Raw genomic sequence first — 25,467 nt, 5'->3', positions numbered from 1 at the left:
CTGGGACCTGGCCGCTGGTGGGTTGACCCGGCCCACCGTGTTCAGTTGGGTCGTCTGCATCTGATATTGAAGTGGTTCGAATTGTGTGTTGTTATGCAGTGATTGAGTCTCTCCGGGGCCCAATGGGGTGTTCTCAGGAGCCCTTTTCCTGAGTTGGTCAATGTGCCTCCTGATCTGACGTTCCCCTTCCCCCTCTATGATGTATGATAGAGGCCCCAGTTTGTCAACTACCACTCCCTGTGTCCACTTGTCCCCTTGGCCATAGTTCCTGGCCCACACTAAGTCCCCAATGTTCAGCGATCTGGCTGAGCAGTCCTGTTCAGTTTCCGCTGTCAACTTATCTGGGTGAAGCCTGTCTAATTTGGTTGTCAGCCTTCTGCCCCACCTCATTTCCGCTGGGCTTTTTCCAGTTGCCGTGCACGGTGTTGTGTGCTGTGCCAGCAAGAACTGAGCCAGTCTTTGGTGCCAGTCCCCAACAATAATTCTTCGCAGAGCGTCCTTGGTTGTCCTCACGTTCCTTTCAGCCAATCCGTTGCTGGAGGGGTGGAAGGGTGCTGATGTTGCGTGCCTAATCCAGTTGGCCTTGAGGAAATCCTGAAATTCATTAGATGTGAATTGAGGACCATTGTCGGATACAACTACATCAGGTAACCCGTGAGTGGCAAAGAGTCCCCTCAGGACCTGTATCGTCTTTGCAGACGTCATGCATTTAACAGGCACTACTTCTAACCACCAGGAGTAGCTGTCTACCACTACTAAGAAGGTCTGGCCCTGGAAGGGCCCCGCAAAGTCTATATGTATACGGGACCAGGGGTTGTGTGTTGCCTCCCACCTGTGTACTGGTGCGTGTGCTTGTTCTGGCCTCGACTTCTGGCACTGGTAACACCCTGCTACCCTATCCTCGATTGCCTTGTCTAATCCCGGCCACCACAGATGACTCCTGGCCAATGCTTTCATGCGAACAATCCCCGGGTGTCCCTCGTGTAGTTCTTGGATGACCTTGTCCTTATGCTTCTCTGGCACTACTACCCTGTTTCCCCATAGTAGACACCCTAAGTGTGATGACATTTCATCCCTTCTTCTGACGTATGGCGCAAATTTTGGGTCTAGGCTTTCCTTTGACCACCCCCCTTGGACCCATGCTGCTACTCTGCTTAGTATTGGGTCCTTGCTGGTGGCAGTGGCGATGTCCCTGGCCGTCAGAGGGCATTCTGGGAGTTCTTGTAGTGTGAAGATCTGGCCCACTGGAGCTGGGTCCGTGTCTGTGACTGGTAGGGGTAGCCTGCTTAAGGCGTCTGCATGGCCCATTTCCTTCCCCGGTCTATGTTTGATGGAAAATGTATATGCTGATAAGAAGATTGACCATCTCAGCATTCTGGGTGACATAATCTGGGGAGTCTGTTTGTCGGTTGTGAACAGACCTAAGAGGGGTTTGTGGTCTGTGAATATTGTGAAGCTCCTACCATAATCGTGGAACTTCTTTACACCTGCCACGATTGCCAGTGCTTCTTTGTCGATTTGTGCATAATTCCTCTCTGCCTTGGTCAGAGTTCTGGAATAGTATGCTATAGGCCTTTGCTCCCCATTGCTATCCATGTGGCTGATCACTGCCCCCACCCCTTATGGTGATGCATCGCATGCTAAGTATATTGGTTCGCCCTCGATGAAGTGGGTGACTGTGGACCTACTGGACAGTATGTCCTTCAGTGTTTGGAAACTCCGTTTGTGTTGTTCCTGCCACTGCCAGGTGGTCTTTTTGTCAAGTAGTCTGTGTAATGGTTCAGCTATGGCTGCTTTGTGTGGTAAGAATGTATGGTAAACATTTATGAGACCTAAAAATGCTTGGAATTTCTGCTTTATTTTTTGGTTCTAGAGCTAATTTGATTGCCTTAATTTTCCCCTCAGTAGGATGTATGCCTTGAGCATCAATCCTGTATCCTAAAAATTCAGTGGATTTTACCCCAATGGAGCATTTTTCTTTTTTTAATTTGAGCCCTGCAGCTCTAAATTTCCCCAGTACCTTTTCCAGTCTCTCTGCTAGGACTTCCTCGGTTTTTCCTGCAATCAATACATCATCAAAGTAAGGGCATACTCCAGGCATACTCCATACTCCTTTGGGGGCTTCCCGTGGCGGGACCGGCACCAGGGTAAGGTGGGAAGGGGAGATTGGGAGGCGAAGGATCCGGACCTCTGAAACCGCCCCTTCCCCTCCTCCAGACTCCTAGGATCAGCCTATTATTTCGCCCGACTTTCCTCTTTATGGAGATCCTGAGCATAATAATAATAATAATAATAATAATAATAATAATAATAATAATAATAATAATAATAATAATAATAATAATAATAATAATAATAATAATAATAATAATAATAATAATAATAATAATAATAATAATAATAATAATAATAATAATAATATGATGATGATGATGATGATGATGATGATGATGATGATGATGATAACAACACATATAGGATCTTATAGGATTTAATATGATATATACAAGATACACAGTATAAGTAATATAAGAAATAGATATAAGAGGAAGGTATCAGATAAAGGTATAAGATAAGAGATAAGCTAATATGATATAATGTGAAATACAATATAAGTTATACATTCTTCATTTTCTTCCAATTCTTGTCCAGTTCAGACTATAAATGCTCTCGTGAACTCAAAAACCTATTTTTAATCCCCACCCCTATAACAAAAAAAGGAGCGATACAGAACAGGGGTGAAGAAAGAAACAGTCTGACAGCCACTGGGATAGGAAGAATTGTTTCCTGTTTGATCTGTCACTTGCAGATTCTTTTTCTTAAACAGCTTCATTAGAACTTTTAAACCAGGGGTCTTCAAACTTGGCCCTTTTATTTTATTTTATTTTATTTATTTTATTTAATTAGTTTTCTATACCGCCCTATTCCCAAAGGACTCAGGGCAGTTTACAGGGCAATATTTAAAAGACAATATAAATTAAGATACAAATAGAATTAAAAAGAATTAAATTAATAATAGCCCAACAATAAAACGATGTTAAAACTTAAAACTAAAAACCCCCTCAGTCCAGGCCAGATAGATCGAAAAGCCAGGTTTTCAGGTCTTATGACTTATGGACTTCAACTCAGCCAGACTCTGAGGAATTCTGGGAGTTGAAGTCCACAAGTCATAAAAGGGCCAAGTTTGAAGATCCCTGTTTTAAACGAGAGAGATGAAAATTATCAGGAACCAATAATTAAGATAGAAAAGGAGGGGGGAAGCAAAGAGTGAAACAGGTTACAAAGCCAAAAGTGCAGAATTAAGCAGAAATATACCAAAAAAAATTCCAACTTTTTCCCCACAAGACGTAAATATCAGCTTCCAGGAACCTCTTAATCTAAATTGACAACATAGCTTTCATTTTTGTTTTCTACCCTATCTAATCATCGAATTCATATTTCGTAATTTCATTTTTTCCCTGTTTCACACAGAAAGTCCCAAAGGGGATTCCAATCGGCATTAAAATGAATCTTTTCTCTAATCCAGGGGTGGCTCATCTATATAGCCCCTTTACCAACGGTGGACTTCAACTCCCAGAATTCCGGAGCCAGAATTTCCTTGGCTGGCTCGGGAATTCTGGGAGTTGAAGTCCACAGGTCTAAAGGGGCCACATTGATTACCCTGAATAAAACCAAAGCTGCCAATTTTTGCCGTCTCTGCCAGTTCCATTGACTCCACCATCCTTTCTTCCATTGTGGGTCGTGTGAAATCTTTTCACTGTTATGCCCACAAAAGTCTCACGACTGTTATCCTAAATAAAAACAAATCTGCGTGAGGTTTTATTTTTTTCCAACGATTTGTCCGTTGACCCAAAAGGAATATATCTCTTGGTTTCCATGGAAGATTCGCTTGTCTCTTGCGGCTTCGATGTTTTCAGATCGTTGTTGTCGGTGCCAAACTTTGTGGGTTTTGGTGCCTCATATGAAAGAGAGATGCGTGTCTTCTGACACGTTGTACTTCAATTTATGCTCCTCAAAGAGCTTGCAAAGCTCCTCCAGGTATCTCTTATGCAGCTCATCAACTTCGTCTTGGCTGGGATTGTGCTTCTTCCCCACCTGGATGGGTTTTCCCACTGGAGGGACCAAACAGGATTTAATTTAATGTAATGTAATGTAAATAATAATAATAATAATAATAATAATAATAATAATAATAATAATAATAATAATAATAATAATAATAATAATAATAATAATAATAATAATAATAATATAAAGTTGGAAGGGACCTTGGAGGTCATCTAGTCCAACCCCCTGCTCAGGCAGGAAACCCTATACCATTTCAGGCAAATGGCTGTCCAGTCTCTTCTTAAAAACCTCCAGTGTTGGAGCATTCACCACTTCTGGAGGCAGGTGGTTCCACTGATTAATTGTTTAATTTATTCTATTCTGTTCTGTTCTGTTTTGACCTGTTCTGTTCTGTTCTGTTCTATTATTTCTATTCTATTCTTTATTTTACTTTATTTTATTTTATTCTATTCTATTCTACTCTATTCTTTATTTTATTTGACGAACTTTTTATTTTATTTTATTACTTCATTTTATTATTTCATTTTATTTAAACTTGTGTGCCACCCATTTCACCAAAAGCGACTATAGGCAATGTACAGACATTGTTTAGAATGCACTACAGCTAGTCCTTGACTTACAACAGTTCGTTTAGTGACTGTTCAAAGTTACAACGGCACTGAAAAAAGTGACTTATGACCACTCTTCACTCTTACGACCGTTGCAGCCTCCCCATGGTCACATAGTCAAACATCAGAGGCTTGGCAACTGGCATGTACTTACGACGGTGGCAGCGTCCTGGGGTCACGCGTGATCCCCTTTTGCGACCTTGTGACACGCAAAGTCAAGAGGGAAGCCAGATCCACTTAACAACTGTTTGATTTAACTTAGCAATTGCAGCGATCCACTTAAAGAGCGTGATAAGAAATGTTATAAAATGGGACATCGCTCACTTCACAAATGTCCCAGTCACAGAAAAGTCGGGCACAATTGTCATAAGTCGAGGACTTTCTTTTCTTCTTTTTTTTCTTTTTCTTTAAATATTTTACTAATTTTCCAATTTTACGTTTGAATATTTAAAAAGCAATGCAGTGACGGTTAATAAATAGTTCAATAGAAAAATCTTAGTCTAGGTTACAACATCAGATATTTCTCCTCTTTTTCCCCTTAACATTTACTGTCTCGTATTCGAGTTAGCACATTTCTAATTATATCAACTCAATCAAAAACATCATTAGTACATTTATCAACATTTTTAGCTTATCTTAATTACATTCAATCGTCATAAACAATCCCTATCCTGTTATTAATTTTTACTCAATTTTTAATTTCTCATTGATATTCCAATTTAACCTTTAATGTTTATAAGTCGAGTAATGTCGCCTTAAGGGACGCGGTGGCTCAGTGGGTTAGGACGCTGAGCTTGTCGATCAGAAGGTCGGCAGTTTGGCGGGTCGAATCCCGAGTGCCGCGTAACAGAGTGAGCGCCTGTTACTCGTCCCAGCTTCTGCCAACCTAGCAGTTCGAAAGCACGTAAAAATGCAAGTAGACAAATAGGGACCACTACGGTGGGAAGGTAACAGCGTTCCGTGCACCTTTGGCGTCTAGTCATGCCGGCCACATGACCACGGAGACGTCCTTGGACAAATGCTGGCTCTTCGGCTTTGAAACGGAGATGAGCACCGGCCCCTAGAGTCGGAAACGACTAGCACGCATGTGCGGGGGAACCTTTACCTTTACCTAATGTCGCCTTAGCAGATCCGGTTGTGTTTCCTCTCTCGCCTACCTGGGAAGGCTAATAACAGGAAACCTCGAACAATCCTCAAAGAAGGAAGAACGCGTCCAGCTGATCTTTCCTCGTTTTACCTGTCTCTCATTTCTGGATCCCACGGGAGAAACACGGACTTACCCACGGTGAAGATCGGCTTCCGGTATGGAATAAACCCAAAAGTGTACTGGAGGATCCCTCTGGCGTGGAAGAGAGGCAGGGAGATTCCCACGATCTTCTGCAAACGATCTTGTGTCCACCTCAGCCAGGATCCTTTGGGGTTTTCGACCTGATCATACAGCTCGTTCTCTCCGAAAGAGAAGACGGGGACAAGCGGAGTGCTGGGAACGGAGCGGAAGCAGAAGGAGAGACGGAACCAAACCGGTTGAGATAACTGAGGAAGGCTGGGTGGCTGCAAATAATGGATCCCAGCCCTCTTTCTCAACCTTTGCACGTTTAAGGGAAACACGGTAATACTTTTGAGATCGGTGGTGGGATTCAAATCTGTGACCAACCGGTTCTCTGCGTGGATGCTGCTTCCGGAAGTCCATTCTGGGCCTGGGCAACAATGAATTAGCTACCAGTGCTGCCGAAGTGGTGCGAACCGGCTAAATCCCACCGCTGCATGTGATGTACATTGTACAAGAAGGTCAGGACCCCCCAGAAGCTGCTCCTACTCACCCATTCTCTATGGCCAGCCGAACGAAGCCCTTGCGGTTCTCTAACAAGAGGGTGTAAGCTCCAGGACGGGCGTCTAGGGCTTCTTGGGCCCCTCCCACAGCTATAATTACGACATTCCCTCCTTCCTTCTTCCTCAAGACATAGGAAACAGATTCCCTGTCCGAGGCAATACAACCTGGGTGAAGCAAAGCAGGAAAAAGAAGAACATTAAAGCCCTGTACAACACACACACACACACACACACACACACACACACACACACACACACACTAAATAGCATTAACAGAGTATAACAGAGCTGGAAGGGATCTTGGAGGTCTTCTAGTCCAGCCCCCTGGTCAAGCAGGAGACCCTACTATTTCAGTCTCAAGATGTTGAGACTTTGGAAAAAGTGCAGAGAAGAGCAATTAAGATGATTGAAGGCCTGGAGGTTAAAGCGTATGAAGTATTGTGTAGTGGGTTTTAGACCGCATGGAATGACGCCAGACCGATGAGTACAGCATAGCAGCTCTTTATTGATGGTAGAACTATACTGAGGATTTGGGGTTACCTGAGTCCTTATATATACCTGGCCAGGTATCCACCTGGCCAATCCATTTGAACCTGGTATTCCCACCGAGAAATAGCCCAATCCGCATCAGTCCCGGTACAGCGCCACCTGGTGGTATAAGTAGCACTGTTGCTATGTTGTCCCCCAAAACCATACACAACATGAAGAACGGTTGCAGAATTTAGGTTTGGCTAGTTTAAGGAAAAGAAGAAATAAGAGAGACATAATAGCAGAGATGGAGTATCTGAGGGGCTGCCACAAAGAAGAGGAGAAGAGCAACTAACACGATTAAAGGCCTAGAGGCTAAAGCGTATGGAGAACGGTCGCAGAATTTAGGTTTGGCTAGTCTAAAGAAAAGAAGAAATAAGGGAGACATGATAGCAGAGCTCCAGCATCAGAGGGGCTGCCACAAAGAAGAAGAGGGAATGTCCTGCCTAAATTTTTATTTTTATTTCAAATGATACCGGTTCTTAAGAAAGATTCTAATCTGGAGGAATGGCAGCGAGGTATCAATAAATTTTTCTGGGCAGGGAAAAGGCCACGAGTTAAACTTAAGATTATGCAGGATACTCGTGAAAGAGGTGGTCTTAAAATGCCTAATCTTAAATTATATTATGAAGCTGCTGCGTTAGCAGGTATAAGTGATTGGATTAATTTGACACAAGAGAGATTATTAAATCTTGAGGGCCACGATTTGTTGTTTGGCTGGCATGCATATTTGTTGTATGATAAGAAGGTAGATAATGTGTTTAGAGTGCATATTTTAAGACAGGCATTGCTGAGAGTTTGGAAGAAGTATAGACATAAGTTAGACTGTAAGATACCTTTGTGGGCAATTCCAAAACACGCAATAGAAAATATAAATGTTGGTTTTAAACATGATGTGACTACGTATAAGGAGATTTTAAGCTTGGAAAGAAATGTCTGGTGTCTGAAACCATACAGCCTCTTGCGAGATGAGAAGATTGTTCAAACTTGGTTTCAATATATTCAGCTACGGGCCAGGTGGAAAGAAGACCAGAAAACTGGTTTTACAATGACTGATGAAAATCTGATAAAGCAAATTAGAAATCAGGGACCAGCACATATTAAACGGATATATCTTGCATTGATAGAGATTGACTCAGAAACAGAACTTGTTAAGGATTGTATGATAAAATGGGCCCAAAACATCCAAGAAGTTATTACAATGGACACGTGGGAAAAGATTTGGGTGAGGAACGTAAAATGTACACAAGCTCAAAATTTAAGAGAGAACTTTTATAAAATGTTTTATAGATGGCATCTAGATCCTAAAAAGCTTGCAAGTATGTACCCGAATTATCAGCCAAAATGCTGGAGGTGTGGCGATGAAGATGCAACATATTTTCACATATGGTGGACTTGCAAAAAGGTTAAGGCCTTTTGGATAAAAATTTGGTGGAATATGCAGAAGATTTTCAAGCTAAGGATAAAGTTTTGCCCGCAACTTTTTTTGTTGGGAATAATTACAGATGCTACGGTTGTGGACACTAAGTTGATGTTGAATTTAATTACCGCAGCAAGACTCTTAATAGGTCAGTATTGGAAGAAAGAGGAACTGCCGACCATAGAAGAATGGACTTTAAAGGTTTCTGACCTGGCAGAGATGGCAAAGATTTCGGCTTATTTGAAAGATCACTCGCAAGAATGTTATATTATGGAATGGAGAAAATGGATTGAGTATATCCAGAACAAATATAGGACTAAAAAGTTTCATATAGCATTTGAATAAGTCTTCCTTTTCTTTTTCTTTTTTCCCTTTTTTTTCTATATATATTTAATATTAATAGTGTTTGTATTATCCTATATGAGCCAGAGAGTGATAGATTTTAGAGTTTATGGTTGTTAGCATATGGATGTTTATGATCGTTTGTTTTTTTGTTTTTATACCTTGTACTTAGCTCTGGGAAGTCGGGGGGGGGGAGGGGGAGAGGGGTAGGGAGGGAGGGAGAAGGGAGGGGGAGGGGGGACTGTTAAAGATAAAATGTATGTTAAAACTTTTCAATAAAAAAAAAAGAAGAGGGAGTCAAGCTATTCTCCAAAGCGCCTAAAGGCAGGACAAACTGATCAAGGACAGAAGCAACCTGGAATTAAGGAGAAACTTCCTAACAGTGAGAACAATCAACCAGTGGAACAACCTGCCTCCAGAAATTGTGGGTGCTACATCACTGGAGGTTTTTAAGAATGGACTGAACATCCATTTGTCTGAAATGGCATAGGGTCTCCTGCTTGAGCAGGGGGTTGGACTAGAAGACCTCCAAGGTCCCTTCCAGCTCTATTCTGATTGATTGATTGATTTTGCTCTTCCAAAAGTGTCCCAATGAATCAGAAACCCCTTTAAAGTCGGCTTACCCATACTCATCAAGTAATCCCGGAAAACGGGGACTCGGAAAAAAGTATTCAACGCCATCTGGTGAGGCTTCAGGCCTGGGAACTGCTTGGAAAAACCGGTGGCTTCGGTGCAGAAATTAAAGATGGCAATCGCCACGATGCCGTGAGGGTGAAGGCCGAAGATGTAGTTCTTGGATGGATCCAAATCTGCCGTCTTCACTAGCTGGAAGACCAAAGACATTTAGGATACTTGTTGTTGTGTTGGTAGACTAGCAGGGGAGTGGTTTTCCACCGGCGGGAAATCCATGAGCTGGGGTTGGGTGTTGTTTCCTTGGCGGGAGATTCCCGGCCGGGGGTTGGCTAGCGTCAAGCGGCTGCTGGACGTAAATATTGGCCACCCGGACGGGGATCCCCAGTTGACTGCACGTGTACTGAATAAACACTACTGTTACCAACCTTGCTATGTGTGCGTGTCAATCCGAACATAACAAGTGGCGACGGAGGACTTCCGCTGGCGGCGCGGCGCTGAAGACAGCCTCCCCTGGCTGCCCGCGGCTCAGCTGTTTGTTTTTTCGCCCGAAACAGCGCCGATCAGCTGTTCGGGCAAAATTGAAGCCCCCTCCTCGGGAGAAGAGGAGGGGGTGAGGCCCCAGGTAGGGGTAGAGTTCTCCGAGGCCGCCTGAGCTTCGAGCTTGGGCGGCTGAAGGATCGAACTCCCCCGAAGCCTGGGTTGCTCCCAGCTGGCCGTCGTCTCTGCTCCGAGCTTCCTGGAGCAGAGCCAGGCGTCTGCGAACCATCCCTGCCTGAAGAAAGGACTATGATTTAAAGGAGCAGGCAGAGCGGTACAAGAGGAAAAGGTGAAGAGGACTATTTTACTGTACTCTCTAACTTGTTGGACTTTTTAAACTTTAATTGAAAGTGCGTCATAATTGAGGATTAAAAGATGGCGGCTAAACCTCCCTCTAAAACTCTTCGGAGTGGAGGATCCTCGCCGGTGCAACAATCATCACTACAGGCATTGCACCCTCCTGAAGTGCTGACATCGAAGGATTTGCGAGATGCCTTGGATAAACATGCCCAGGTACTTTTGGAATCAATTAATCAATCAATTGCTGATAAATTTGCACAGATGGAGGAGAAATTGGAGAAATTTGAGGAAAGAATGGAAGAGAGGATGGAACAGAAGTACAGCGTGATGAAGGTAGACATTTTGACTTCAGTGCATAAAGTGGCGGAATGTGTGGAAGATTTAGATGAAAAAGTGGATGATTTGGCTCAAAGGAATGCTATACTAGAAGTAAAAGCACGGGAGAATGAAATTGAAAGAGGCAAGTTGGAAAGGGAGTTAAGCCATGCCCAATATTACCAGATGCAGTTTGCTGTCAGAATTAGAGGCTTAAAAGAGAATGTTAAAGAAGATTTAAAGCAGCTGATCTCTGAGGCTCTCGAAGGGGTATTGAACCAGCCAGCATCTGAAATAAGAGCAGCTATGGATAAAGTGTTTCGGGTGAATTCATGGATTGCCAGACAGAGAAAGTTGCCTAGAGATGTGGTGGTTTATTTTGCAAAAAGAGAAATTAGAGATCAAGTTATACAAGCTGCCTATGATGCTAAGGTTGTGATTGCTGAACAAGAAGTCTTGGTTTTAAAAGAAATTCCTCCAAGGATTTTAAGGGGAAGAAAGGACTATACATTTCTTGTGCAAGAGCTCAAGCAAAGAGATATAAGGTTCAGATGGGAGATTCCAGAGGGGCTGATGGTGATGTATGAAGGTAAAAGGTATAGGCTGATTACTGTGAAACAAGCACGTGATTTCTACAATAATGTCTTAAAAGCAACCCCATTAACGCTCCTGGAAGCTGGAAAGGGATCTGGAGAAGAAGAACAACAAGAGGAGGAAACAGAGGAAAATGGTGCTGGAGGAGATCAAGCTACAATCTCTTTGGATGATCCTAGAGAGCAAAGAGTGACGCGTGCTGCTTTAAAACGAGCAAAGAAAATAAAAGAACAAGATCAGCAAAAGTCTTCAGATTCTTCACATCGCATTCATAGCCAAGCTGTGGGAGGAGCACGGCCTAAAGTAACCAGTCCTATCAAAGCTGTGGTCCAAGAGCTTCTCGAGGATATACATGGCAACTAAATTTTTAACCTGGAATGTTAATGGACTAAACTCACCGCAGAAGAGGAAGAAAGTTTTTCAATATTTAAAACAATTTAAGATAGATGTTATATGCCTGCAAGAAACGCATATTAGAGTTTTGGATCAAAAGTATTTATTGAACTCGAGGCTGGGTACGCAATTTGTTGCTTCTGCAGAGAATAAGAAAAATGGAGTGGTTGTTTATGTTAAAAGTGCCTTAACAGCGGACCTAATTGAAGCAGATAAGCATGGAAGATATGTTATGATCGAGCTGTTGTTTGAAGGTAAAAAGACGCTTTTAGTTGGATTATATGCTCCAAATCAACAACAAGCTGACTTTTTTAGTTTACTTCATACAAAGCTTACCCAGTTGGATTATAAATCCTTTATTTTTATGGGGGACTGGAATGGAGTTATGGATGTACAGTTGGATAAGGCTGGAGCCTTTAAACGCATTCCAAGTCACGCTAGACTGCCTAAATCTTTTTTTGAAATGAAGGATGACCTGGAATTGCGAGATATTTGGCGTGAGAGACATTTGCGGGAGAAGGATTATACATTTTATTCTGATAGACACCAATCTTTTTCGAGGATTGATTTTATTTTGTTGACTAATGATCTTCTTTTGAGAACTAAAAAGGTGAAAATCTGCGCAAGAATTATCTCTGATCACAGTCCAGTGTGGTTGGAGATTGATAAGGAAAGAGGAGATAGACGCTCATGGCGCGTAAATGAGAATTTGTTTAGAAATCAGAGAAATGTGGAAGAATGCAAACAGCGGATGAAGGATTTTTTTGAGATGAATATGAATAAGGGTACCTCTATGGATATGGTTTGGGATGCTAGCAAGGCCTATATGAGAGGGGTGTTGATATATATGAATAATAGACATAGACGTGCAGTGGAAACTAGAAGGAAAGAACTGGAGAATGAAATAAAGGAAAAAGAAAAGGCTTTGATTTTGAACCCAGAGGAGGTGAAGATCAAGGAGGCTATTAGACTGTTACGAGGACAATTTGATAAATTAATGGCTGATCAAGTGGCGACCAATCTGCGGTTTGCTAGGCATAATACTTTTTGCAATGCTAATAAGCCAGGCAGATGGTTGGCTTATAGACTGAGGAAAAAACAAAGGGCATCTAATATAGATAAGATTGAGCATAAAGGAAGGGTTGTGTATCAACAGAATCTTATTAAGGATGCCTTTGTGGATTTTTATTCGAAATTATATACTAAAGAGGACATTAATGCAAAAGATATTGATACGTATTTGGAGAAGGCTAGCATCCCGGTTCTTACGCAAGTACAAAAAGAGGGGATTAACCAACTGATTACAGAAGAAGAAATTTTTACAGCTATTAAGGAACTGAAGGTGGATAAAGCACCAGGCACTGATGGCTTGACTGCGGCCTATTATAAAAACTTACAATTAGAGATGATAAAACCGTTAAAGGAACTGTTCCAGACAATCCAGAGGGGGGGAAAGGTGCCCCCGTCTTGGAGAACAGCTTTTATCTCTTTGATTCCGAAGGAAGACCAGGATGCTACTTTAGTTAAAAATTACAGACCGATATCGCTTTTAAATACAGATTATAAGATATTTGCTAAGGTTTTGGCTAATAGACTGATGAGGGTTCTGCAACAGGTGATTCATGGGGACCAAACGGGGTTTATTAGTGGAAGACAAATGAAAACTAATGTGAGACATATAGTTGATGTGTTAGAGTTTTTGGAAAGGCACAACCAGATCTCTGCTGCGCTAATCTTTTTAGATGCTGAAAAGGCTTTTGATCAATTGAACTGGCAATTTTTGTTGAAAGTTTTAGACAAAATGGATTTTGGGGAAAATTTTTTACAACCGATTAGGGCATTATACCAAAAACAAACTGCCCGAATTATAGTTAACAATAGTTTGACAACAGTATGTAATATTGAGAAGGGCACAAGGCAAGGCTGTCCGCTATCGCCCTTGTTATTTATATTAACATTAGAGATATTATTGGTTAAGATTCGGAATTCGGAAAAAATTAAGGGGATACAAGTTGGAGATCAGGATTACAGATTGAGAGCATTTGCAGATGATCTGGTTGTTACAGTGACCCAGCCAGAGAACTCTGTTGTGGACCTGATGGAGATAATAACACAATATGGGAAGGTTTCTGGATTTAAAGTAAATATACAGAAAACTAAAATTTTGGCTAGAAATATGACAGTTTCGCAGAAGGCTCTCCTAGAAGGATTAACTGGATTTGAGATTGTTAAAAGGGTTAAATATTTGGGGGTGATTTTGTCGCCCTCTAATACAAAGCTATATAAAAATAATTATGAAAAGTTATGGGGGAAAATTCAAAAAGAACTGGAGAGTTGGGAAAAATTGCAATTGTCTTTGTTGGGACGGATTGCAGCAGTGAAAATGAATGTCCTGCCCAAATTTTTATTCTTATTTCAAATGATACCGATTCTTAAGAAAGACTCTAACTTGGAGGAATGGCAGCGTGGTATCAATAAATTTGTGTGGGCAGGGAAAAAGCCACGAGTTAAACTTAAGATTATGCAGGATACTCGTGAGAGAGGTGGCCTTAAAATGCCTAATTTTAAATTATATTATGAAGCTGCTGCACTAGTGGGAATAAGTGATTGGATTAATTTGACACAATCGAGGTTATTAAATCTTGAGGGCCATGATCTGTTGTTTGGCTGGCATGCATATTTGGTGTATGATAAGAAGGTAGATACTGTGTTTAGGATGCATATTTTAAGACAGGCATTGCTGAGAGTTTGGAAGAAGTATAGACATAAGTTAAGCAGCAAGATACCATTGTGGGCAATCCCAAAACACGCAATAGAAAATATACATGCTGGTTTCAAACATGATGAGACTACTTACAAGGAAATTTTAAGTTTGGAAAGGAATATTTGGTGCTTGAAATCATATAGTTTCTTGCGAGAAGAGAAGGTTGTTCAGACTTGGTTTCAATATATTCAGTTACAGGCCAGGTGGAAAGAAGACCAAAAAAATGGATTTGCAACGACTGATGAAAATTTGATAAAGCAAATTAGAAATCAAGGACCAGCACATATTAAACGGATATATCTTGCATTGATAGAGATCGATTCAGAAACAGAGCTTGTTAAGGATTGTATGATAAAATGGGCCCAAAACATTCAGGAAGTTATTACAATGGACACGTGGGAAAAGATCTGGGTGAGGAATGTAAAATTCACTCAAGCTCAAAGTTTAAGAGAGAACTTTTACAAAATGTTTTATAGATGGCATCTAGATCCTAAAAAGCTTGCAAGTATGTATCCGAATTATCAGCCTAAATGTTGGAGGTGTGGTGATGAAGAGGCAACATATTTTCACATATGGTGGACATGTAAAAAGGTCAAGGCTTTTTGGATAAAAGTCTGGTGGAATATGCAGAAGATTTTTAAACGGAGGATAAAGTTTTGTCCGCAATTTTTTTTGTTGGGAATAATTGTTGACGCTACAGTTGTGGACTCTAAGTTGATGTTGAATTTAGTTACGGCAGCAAGACTTTTGATAGGTCAATATTGGAAGAAAGAGGAACTGCCGACTATACAAGAGTGGATTTTAAAGGTTTCCGACTTGGCAGAGATGGCGAAGATTTCGGCCTATTTGAAAGATTACTCGCAAGAACATTATATTATGGAATGGAGAAAATGGATTGAGTTTATCCAGAATAAGTATAGGGTCAAGAAGTTTTATCTAGCATTTGAATAAGTCTTCTTTCGTTTTCTTTTTTCTTTTTTATTTTGTCTTCTATATATATTTAATAATGTTAAGTTTTGTTTGATCCTATATAAGTTAGAGAGTGAGGGATTTTAGAATTTATAGTTGTTAGTATATGGTTGTTTATGATTGCTTTTTTATATATATATACCTTGTATTTAGCTCTGGGAAGTCCGGGGGGGGGAGGGGGGTTAGGGGGAGGTGGGGGGGGAGGAGGGAGGGGGGGAGGGGGGGAAGGGGGGAGGTAGGGAGGGGAGGAGGGAGGGGGAAGGGGTTTTTTTAAAGGAAAACTGTATTTTTAAAACTTTTCAATAAAAAAAAAAAAAACAAGTGGCGACGAAGGTGGGATCGACGACGGAACAACGAAGGAAGCGGCGGAAGCTAGCAACGCGCGAAGCGGGAAATTCGAATCACAGTCAACCGAAGTAGCCGATCACCGCGAACGGAAAGAAGGAACATGGCACAAGTCGGATCTCTGAAGGAATTCGACCCGAACTACCCCGAAGACTGGGAAGAGTACGTCGGCCAGGTCGAGGGATTCATGCTTGTAAACGGCATAACCGACCGGAAAAAAAGTGGCTGCACTCCTCACCATTAGCGGCACACCGGTTTACCGGGTCGCCGTAGGACTCTGCCAACCGTTGCCAGTGTCCAGCGTATCGTACGCCGATCTGCTGGCTAAGCTAAAAGTTCACTTCACCCCAAAGAGATCGGAGCTATACTGGAGGCGAATATTTGAGAAACGGAACCAGAAGCCGGGCGAGACGATAACGCAGTTTGTGGCTGCAGTCAGGGAAGCTGCCCTGCGCTGCAAGTATGACAATCTAGAAATCAGAATCCGCGACAGAGTGGTCTTGGGGCTGCGAGACGAGCAGTTACAAAATAGGATAATCGCGAAGCCCACAGGATCTGCAAGAAGTCCTAGACGAACTCCTTACTTACGAATCGACCGGGAGACGAGACCCCCCCCACAACAGCATGGGCGCCACAGCAGAAATTAACCTAGAAAGCCATGTGGACGGTGGGGAGGTGGATTACCAGTGGGAAGCTGACGTTGACGAAATCGCCTGGAGGTTTGGGAAGATGGCGGCAAGGCCCCCCCGCGCAGACAGCCCCGACCGCGGGAAAAGACAACAACCACGACCGCAACAAAGATTCCAGAGGGACAACCAAAGCCGACTGCGAGACCCCGAAGCAAGATGTGGCAGCTGTGGAGGCAGCCACCCCCGAGCAACCTGCCGATTCCGCAACGCTAAATGCAGAAATTGCGGAAAAACGGGCCACATCCAGGCAATCTGCCGTGGCAGACCCTGCGACAACCAGCTGCACGACATCGACGCGTGGGCCGCAGGTAAGGTAACCCCCCGACATAGTAGCAGAGAGACCCCCAGGCCGACGGCACGTTCTTCCAACCGCGGGGAGGGGGTGGGGGTCAACCATATAGTGAACCCTAGGATCAACCACATACTGAGCCCCAAATTAAAAATAGAAGTCTTGCTGCAAGGTATTCCCTGCAAGATGGAAGTAGACTCGGGGGCCTCAGTATCGATTATTTCAGGCAGTACCTTGAAATACATCGAAAGCAGAAGCGGCCAAAGAATTCCCCTAAAACCAACCCGAATCCAATTAGCCGACTTCCAAAAATCACCCATAAACATAAAAGGGAAGGCCACGGTCATCGTTAGCTACAAGGGATTCAGGGGCCCCTTAGATCTCTTGGTCACCGAAGGCCAGAGAACCAGCCTAGTAGGCCTCAATTGGTTCACGGCCCTCGGTATTTGGGTGGGGGGAATTAACACAATACACCGACGGACCCTCAAATCCGTCTGCGATAATTTCGCAGACGTATTTGATGGGTCATTAGGGAAATACAAGGGCCTCCCCATTAACTTTAACTTGAACCCAAAAATAAGGCAGAGCTCCAAGCATTCCTAGGTCTAATAAATTTCTATCACTCATTCTTGCCACATAAAGCAGCTATAGCTGAACCCCTACACAGGCTGTTAGACAAAAAGACCCCGTGGCAGTGGCAAGAAAAACACAAACAGAGTTTCCAAACACTGAAGGACATATTGTCCAGCAGGTCCACTGTCATACATTTCATTGAGGACAAACCAATCTATCTTGCCTGCGATGCCTCACCTTATGGGGTGGGAGCAGTAATAAGCCACATGGATGACCAGGGGCAACAGAGACCAATCGCATACTATTCCAGAACCCTAACCAAAGCTGAACGGAATTATGCGCAAATTGACCGGGAAGCACTAGCCATAGTGGCTGGTGTTAAAAAGTTCCATGATTACCTTTATGGCAGGGACTTCACGATATATACAGACCATAAACCCCTGTTAGGCCTGTTCACTACAGACAAACAGACACCCCAAATCATGTCCCCTAGGATGCTCAGATGGTCCATTTTTTTAGCAGCTTACACATTCACCATCAAACATAGGCCGGGGAAGGAGATGGGTCACGCTGATGCCCTTAGCAGACTGCCACTATTAGATACTGGACCAGACCCAGCACCAGCAGGGAAAATCCTTTCGTTACAAGAACTGCCTGAATGCCCACTGACAGCTAGGGACATCGCCATAGCCACCAGTAAGGACCACATACTCAGCAGGATCGCAGCATGGGTCCAAGGGGGGTGGCCCAACAAGAACCCAGACCCCAAATTCACACCTTACTTCAGGAGGAAGGACGAAATGTCGTCACACCACGGGTGCCTATTGTGGGGGAATAGAGTAGTCATACCAGAGGGACAAAGGAAGACAGTCATCGGGGAACTGCATGAGGGGCACCCAGGGATAGTGCGAATGAAGGCCCTAGCCAGAAGTCATTTATGGTGGCCAGGGCTGGACAAGGCCATCGAGGAAAGAATAGCAGGGTGCTACCAGTGCCAGAGGTCCAGGCCAGAACAGACACACAATCCAGTACACAAGTGGGAGGTGGCTCGCAACCCATGGTCCCGCATACATATAGATTTCGCGGGACCATTCCAAGGCCTGATATTCTTGGTTGTAGTAGATAGTTACTCCCGGTGGTTGGAGGTCGTGCCTGTAAAGTCCATGAACTCCGCCAAAACTATACAGGTCTTGCGGGGACTCTTTGCCACCCACGGGTTACCCGACGTGCTAGTCTCCGACAATGGGCCCCAATTCACGTCTAATGAATTTCAGGATTTCCTCAAGGCCAACTGGATTAGGCACGCGACGTCGGCACCCTTCCACCCCTCCTCCAACGGATTGGCCGAGAGGAATGTCAGGACTACCAAGGAAGCACTGAAAATGATCATCCAGGGTGATTGGCACCAGAGACTGGCCCAGTTCTTGTTGGCTCAACATACCACACCCTGCACGGCCACGGGAAAAAGCGCAGCAGAGATGAGGTGGGGCAGACGGTTGACAACTAAATTAGACAGACTCCACCCTGACAGGCTACCTGTGGAACCTGAACAGGACAGCACAACCAGGTCTCTGAACATTGGGGACTTAGTGTGGGCCAGGAACTATGGGCAGGGGGATAAGTGGACACAAGGGGTAGTCATTGACAAAACGGGGCCTCTATCCTACATCATAGAGGGGGAAGGGGACCGACTGATCAGGAGGCACATTGATCAACTGAGGAAAAGGTCTCCTGAATTCTCGCAGGTGGCGAATGATAGGGACGTCCTAACACACAACGACAACAACAGACAGGACCGGGGGGTCATAGCACCTTGTGGGGGGGGGTCAGAAACACAACCCAGAGGGGCGGAACCATCCCCTCAGGGGAACACGACCCCACAGTCATCGGCACTCATAGTAACACAAAAACCCACAGGTGCTCCACCAATAGCGACACCCCTACAGACAGCAAGGCCTGACGAGGAAACAAACAACAGAGCGGACAGTCCAACAGGGAGATACCCTGCCAGAGTTCATAAGCCACCAATTTACTTAAAGGACTATGTTAGATAATAACACTTATCTGGGGGGGAAGGGGTGTTGTGTTGGTAGACTAGCAGGGGAGTGGTTTTCCACCGGCGGGAAATCCACGAGCTGGGGTTGGGTGTTGTTTCCTTGGCGGGAGATTCCCGGCCGGGGGTTGGCTAGCGTCAAGCGGCTGCTGGACGTATATATTGGCCACCCGGACGGGGATCCCCAGTTGACTGCACGTGTACTGAATAAACACTACTGTTACCAACCTCGCTGTGTGTGCGCGTCAATCCGAACATAACACTTGTTCCATTTCTTATTTATTTATTTTATTTATATCCAGCCTTAATTACTTCCCCTCTTCCTTTTATTAGTGGGATGATGATGATGATAAGGATTCTGTTGCTTTGCATGTGTTTCCTCACCGGAGACAAATTCCTTGTGTGTCTAATCACACTTGGCCGAATAAAGGATTCAGTTCAATCTGATCCAATCCAATTCCATTATTTTGGGCAAAAAAATATCCACATATCCAGCCCACTTTCCTCCTTCTATTTTCCCCACAACAACAACCCTGTAAGGTAGGTTGGGCTGAGAGAGAGAGAGAGAAAGAGAGAGAAAGAAAGAGGGAGAGAGAGGGAGAAAGAGAGGGAGAGAAAGAGAGAGAGAAAGAGAGAGAGAAAGAAAGCGAGAAAGAGAAAGAAAGAGGGGGAGAGAGAGAGAGAGAGAGAGAAAGAGAGAGAAAGAGAGATGCCCAAAGTCACCCAGCCAGCTTTCTCCCCAGAGAAAGAAATATTTTGGGGACTATTAAAAAGGCAGAATATTATATTTCCCCAAAGGAATAATGGAGAAAATCTTAGTCAGAAACAACTCTCCCAGAAGTCTCTCTGCTCCAAGCAGAAACCAGCTCTGTAGAAATGCAGGTTTGATAATCCTTTCAGAAAGACTGGAGCCAGGAAGCTTGGAGCTGATGGGATTAGAAAAAGGCCCCTAGAATCAGCAACCCCTCACCCCAAAATCCAACACAGGACATAGCCGTCAGCCACAACCCCAGGGAAGCAGGATATGACCTTTAGGACATAATAGGATTAACCCGACACCATCAGGATACCAAAAGGGCACACTGGACCTCAGGTCAAAGTTCATGCCCCAGGAACAAGAACGAGTCCAAACACAAAAGCCCAAGAAGGTATAAAAACCCACCACTCCCAGCAACATGTGGTCAGTTGCCCCAGAGCCATATGCTGTTGTGGTTCTGCTCTTCAATAAACAAGTACCTTCTGTCAGCCTCCATTTTATTTTTCCCTGGCTTGGACTGGACCCTGATGAAGATTTTTCTTTCAACAATGCCTAAGGCAGGACTAGAACTCAGCATCTCTTGGTGATTGGCCCAAAGTACCCAGCCACCTTTCATGCCCAAGGCGGGACTAGAACTCCTCATCTCCTGCTTTCTAGCCTGATGCCTTAACCACTAGAGTCTAGACCAAACTGGATCTTTTATGCTGTCTCGGCTCTGCTTTGTAAGAAAGAGGTTGAAAGGATGGGTTATACTGGGTTGGATTGTATGGCCTCTAAGGTCCCTTCTGAGTCTTTCATTCTATGAGGCTAAGATGACCCTTCGCCTTGTTTCTCAAAGCACAGCTGCCTTTCCCCCCCCCGCCACACTCATTGATCTGAGCCAATTGTAAATTAACCTAACGTTTTTTCCCCTCCTGAACTTCCAAGCTCCTTCTGCTCACTGCATTTAATTGATCACCAGGCGCATCAAGCAGATCCCAGCTGTTTACTAGCCACAGCGCAATGAGCACTGTGTAAAGTGCTCACTTTTTTTCAGGTCCGTTGTAACCTCAAGCGGTCACTAAATGAACGGTTGTAAGTCAAGGACTCCTTGTATCAATCTCCCGTCATCTCCTTGACAGCCTCTTTCTCCACCCCATTATGCAGCTGGAGGCTGTGCTGCCTCTTCTCCGCTTGTCCCCTACGCAGCATCTCTTTGTCCCAGTCTCCCAAGGTCTTTCTCCCCCGCCATTATACTCCTTCCCTGTAGGGGGACACATACCGTGATCGGGAAATAGTCTTTCATGTATCGCCAGACGACGCTGTTCCGCATCCAGTGGGAGCGCAGCCCCCCTTTCCTTGGGGTGTCCCAGTCGAACGCCCACCAGGCAGCATAGAGGGCGCAGATCAGCCAGAAGCGCGTGAAGAGGAGGAGGATGAAGACGGCAACGGAGCACGGACCTGGAGGAAAAGAAGGGAGAACTGTTAGGGGTCTTTCACATTAACACGTTTGGTTCCCTAATCAGGAATAACAGAATAACAGAGCTGGAAGGGACCTTGAAGGTCTTCTAGTCCAGCCCCCTGCTCCAGCAGGAAACCCTACTCCATGTCAGACAAGCAACTGTCCAGTCTCTTCTTAAAAGCCTCCAGTGATGGATGTCCTGCAACTTCTGGAGGGAAGCTGTTCCACTGGTTAATTGTTCTCACTATCAGGAAATTTCTCCTTAGTTCGAGGTTGCTTCTCCCTTTGTTCAGTTTCCATCCGTTGCTTCTTGTCCTGCCTTCTGGTGCTTTGGAGAACAGCTTGACTCCCTCTTCTTTGGGGCAACCCCTGAGATATTGGAACATCGGCTATCCTGTCCCCCCTCGCCCTTCTCTTCATTAAACTGGACATCCCCAATTCCAGCAACCGCTCCCTATATGTTTTAGCCTCCAGTCCCCCAATCATCTTTGTTGCACTTCTCTGCCCTCTTTCTAGAGTGTCAACATCTTTTTTACATCGTGGTGACCAAAACTGGATGCCGTATTCCAAGAGTGGCCTTACCAAGGCATTAAAAAGTGGAATTAACACTTCACGTAATTTTGATTCTATCCCTGTGTTAATGTACTGTAGGAAAGTATTGGCCTTTTTGGCAGCTGCAACACATGGCTGGCTCATATTTAAGGGATGGTCCACTAAGACTCTGAGATCCCTTTTGCAGTTACTGCTGTTAAGCCAAGATTCACCTAGTCCGTAACTGAAGCGTGGAAAGGTGGTTTTTTAAGATATTGGACAGTTATGCAATCCTGTGTTGGTCTCTCCCAAACCTAGATCAAATGTTAGTGAACTACAAAGATTATTTGGAGGTGGGTGAAACTTTAAATGTAGTTGCTCAGGAATTCTGGGTGTTGAAGTCCCCAAGTCATAAAAGAGCCAAGGTTGCTACCCCTGGGTTAAATGAAGAGACCCAGACTCATTGGAAGTCTCACACTGCGGTGAAAAAGGACATGCATTCAATTTCACATCTATTAAGATTGTTGGCCAAGCAGGGGGAAAAACAGCCAGAGAAATTATTGAAGCCTGAGAAACGGGCCCCTTGTCAGCCAATAGGCATGCTGATTTATTACTGCCTACCAGGTACTTAGGAGCCAAGGGCGTGGCAATTAACAACTTAATAGCTACCCACCAACACCCTAATTAGCAACTAAAAGCAACACACAACCAGGCACCATATAAATAGAACCTGAAGAACAGATCAGTGTGCACACCTTCTGCATAGAATAGAATAGAGCTGGAAGGGACCTTGGAGGTCTTCTAGTCCAGCCCCCTGCTCGAGCAGGAGAACCATGGATGGGATTCTATCTCTCTCCAGTCTACAGCACAGTCCTTTCAGCAGTTCCAAGAAGGCTCCACCCCCATTTCCACCAATCAGGTGACCCTGAGGACACAGATAAACCTCCAAGTGGCCTCAGCGATTCTCTAAAAGGATGCAAATGACCAGTGTTTACTGCAAGGGGTATAAATCCTTCCATTCCCCAACATCCAGTCAGAACCTGAGGAAGCTTTTCGAATGAGAAGCGAAACATCTTCAAAGGAAAAACAAGAAAGTCTAGTAGTTGCCTCTTGAAAAATCACCTTTGGGACAGTTATGACCTTTGAGGATAGAGATGCACCCTTGGCAACAGATGCCAAATATTTGGGGACAAGAAGTGCCCCCTTGATCTACGCTTCCAAACTGACCCCTGTTCATTTTTTCAATGGAAAAACATTTCAGTGCTCTATTTCAAAATAAAAGCAGCGTGGTAAGTTGAAGTCCACAAGTCACGAAGGGGCCATAGTTCCCCCATGCTGACTCAGGAATTCTGGGAGTTGAAGTCCACAAGTCATGAAGGGGCCCTAGTTCCCCCATGCTGGCTGAGGAATTCTGGGAGTTGAAGTCCACAAGTCATGAAGAGGCCATAGTTCCCCCATGCTGGCTTAGGAATTCTGGGAGTTGAAGTCCACAAGTCATGAAGGGGCCATAGTTCCCCCACGCTGGCTGAGGAATTCTGGGAGTTGAAGTCCACAAGTCATGAAGGGGCCATAGTTCCCCCATGCTGGCTCAGGAATCCTGGGAGTTGAAGTCCACGAGTCAAAGAGCCAAGGTTGCCTACCTCTGTCCTACCCCATGAAAACCTTTTTTGCACGGACTTTCTCTTGGTAAATTAAATAAGTGCTGGTGGTGAGTAGAAATGCAGATTTACCCCCTGCCTCCCATGATGCAATTTAGAATACAGAATAACAGAGAGTTGGAAGGGACCTTGGAGGTCTTCTAGTCCAACCCCCTACTCAAGCAGGAGATCTTATGCCATTCCTGATAAACACTGTCCAATCTCTCCTTAAAAACGTCCAAGGATGGAGCCCCCACAATTTCTGGAGAAAAGTCACTCTGCTGATTCATTGTTCTCACTGTCAGGAAATTTCTCCTTCATTCCAGATTGCTTTTCTACTTGATTAGCTTCATCCAGGATATGTTATAAAGGTAGTCCTCGACTTACGACCCCTATTGAACTCAAAATGAAGCGAGAGAGCTGTGAAGTGAATTTTGCCCTGTATTACTCCTTTCTTGCCACAAATGAAACACTGTAGTTAAGGTAGACACACAGTTGTTAAGTGGATCCGGCATCCCCCATTAACTTTGTCAGAAGGTCACAAAAGGGATCACCTGACACACACCCCGGGGACACTGCGACCGTCATAAATATGAGTCGGTTGCCAAGTGTTTGAAATTTTGATCACCTGACCGAGGGACTGCTGTGACAGTTGTCAGCTTGAAAAAAACAGTTATAAGACACTTTTTTCCAGTGACATTGCTGTGTCGGTCACTAAATGAATTATTGTACGTCGAGGCCAACAGGAAAGAAAACCAGATGCCTGCCTGAGGGAGCTTGGAAAACTGATCCCTGTCCATCTCAAGAGTCTTATTTCTGCAAAATCTACCCCTCGGTTTTGATGCACAATGCAGCCACCAGTGGAGATTTTTCTGGCAACCCCTTAAAACAGGAGTCCCCAACCCCCGGTCTGTGGACCGGTATATGGCTGTGGCGTGCCTGCAAGTGGTCCGCACAAACAAGCAAAGCCCCATCCGTGGGATGCTGGCAGCACACAAAACCACGCACCCTCCAGTCCACGGAAAAACCTCTCTCCACGGAACCGGTCCCTGGTGCCCAAAAGTTGGGACCTCTGCCTTAAGACAGCCCCCACCCTTCCTCCTGCCCCCCCGGCAACCTCCATATCCTTAAAAACGTCCCCTTAATTAGGAGTAACCATCTCTTTTTTTACCCAAGCATAATAAACAGAAGAGCCATTGAAGCACGGCAGCCGTCTGAAGCCGTCTCTCCCACGGGATGTGGCGAGGAGCGAATTCAATCTTCATCCTAGCAGCCGAGCCCGTTCCACTGTCTTCGGACTGAAGACGCTGACCCAGTGTTGTGGCGCTGGTCGCGGAAGGAAGGGGCAAAGTCTGTGGCTTCTGCCCGTCCAGCAGGAACAGGGTGCTGGGTGCAATTACAGTAATTAATGTGGAAATCTGGAGGAAACTCGGCCCCTTTTTTGGCACACTGGACCGGTTAAGTGTGTAGGGCTGGGTCATAAATTCTTGCTTCTCTGTTGTGTCTCAACCACCTCACCCAAAAGCAGCAGAAAAGTTCACGAGAACTTTTGGAAGGGACCCATCTTCCTTCTGGTACGCCTTCTCCTCTTCGCAAAGATGCCAACGGCGCATTGGAAAGCACGCTGCACCCCTCTTCATGGATTTATTAGATTCCTTTTAACCTGGCTTTATTAGTTTATAAGTAATACAAAGGGGCAAACATACATAATATTCCTTCTTCCCTGCGAACCCCAGAACAACAACCCTGTGAGGTGGGATAGGCTGGGAGACAGAGGGACTAGCTCAAAGTCTCCCAATTGGCTTTCATATCTCCTAAGGCAGGACTAGAACTCACCATCTCCTGGTGACT

At 44.5% G+C, this 25,467-nt stretch overlaps 1 protein-coding gene across 1 annotated transcript; it reads right to left on the bottom strand.

Moving 5' to 3' along the window:
• Nucleotides 1-3,957: 3,957 nt before the first annotated feature.
• Nucleotides 3,958-24,881, bottom strand: LOC308668077 (2-acylglycerol O-acyltransferase 2-A-like; the record flags this gene model as incomplete). The annotated part of the gene is made up of 6 exons (XM_081327734.1): nt 3,958-4,112; nt 5,957-6,156; nt 6,497-6,671; nt 9,420-9,621; nt 21,269-21,447; nt 24,788-24,881. The coding sequence occupies 6 exons, from the start codon at nt 24,879-24,881 to the stop codon at nt 3,958-3,960; spliced, it is 1,005 nt and encodes a 334-aa protein (XP_081183860.1).
• Nucleotides 24,882-25,467: the final 586 nt, after the last annotated feature.

This window comes from Vipera berus, assembly GCF_964194415.1.
Source record: "Vipera berus genome assembly, chromosome: 4".
Classification (NCBI taxonomy): domain Eukaryota; kingdom Metazoa; phylum Chordata; class Lepidosauria; order Squamata; family Viperidae; genus Vipera; species Vipera berus.
Note: the sequence above shows the minus strand (reverse complement) of the source record. Positions and strands in the feature narration are given on the sequence as shown.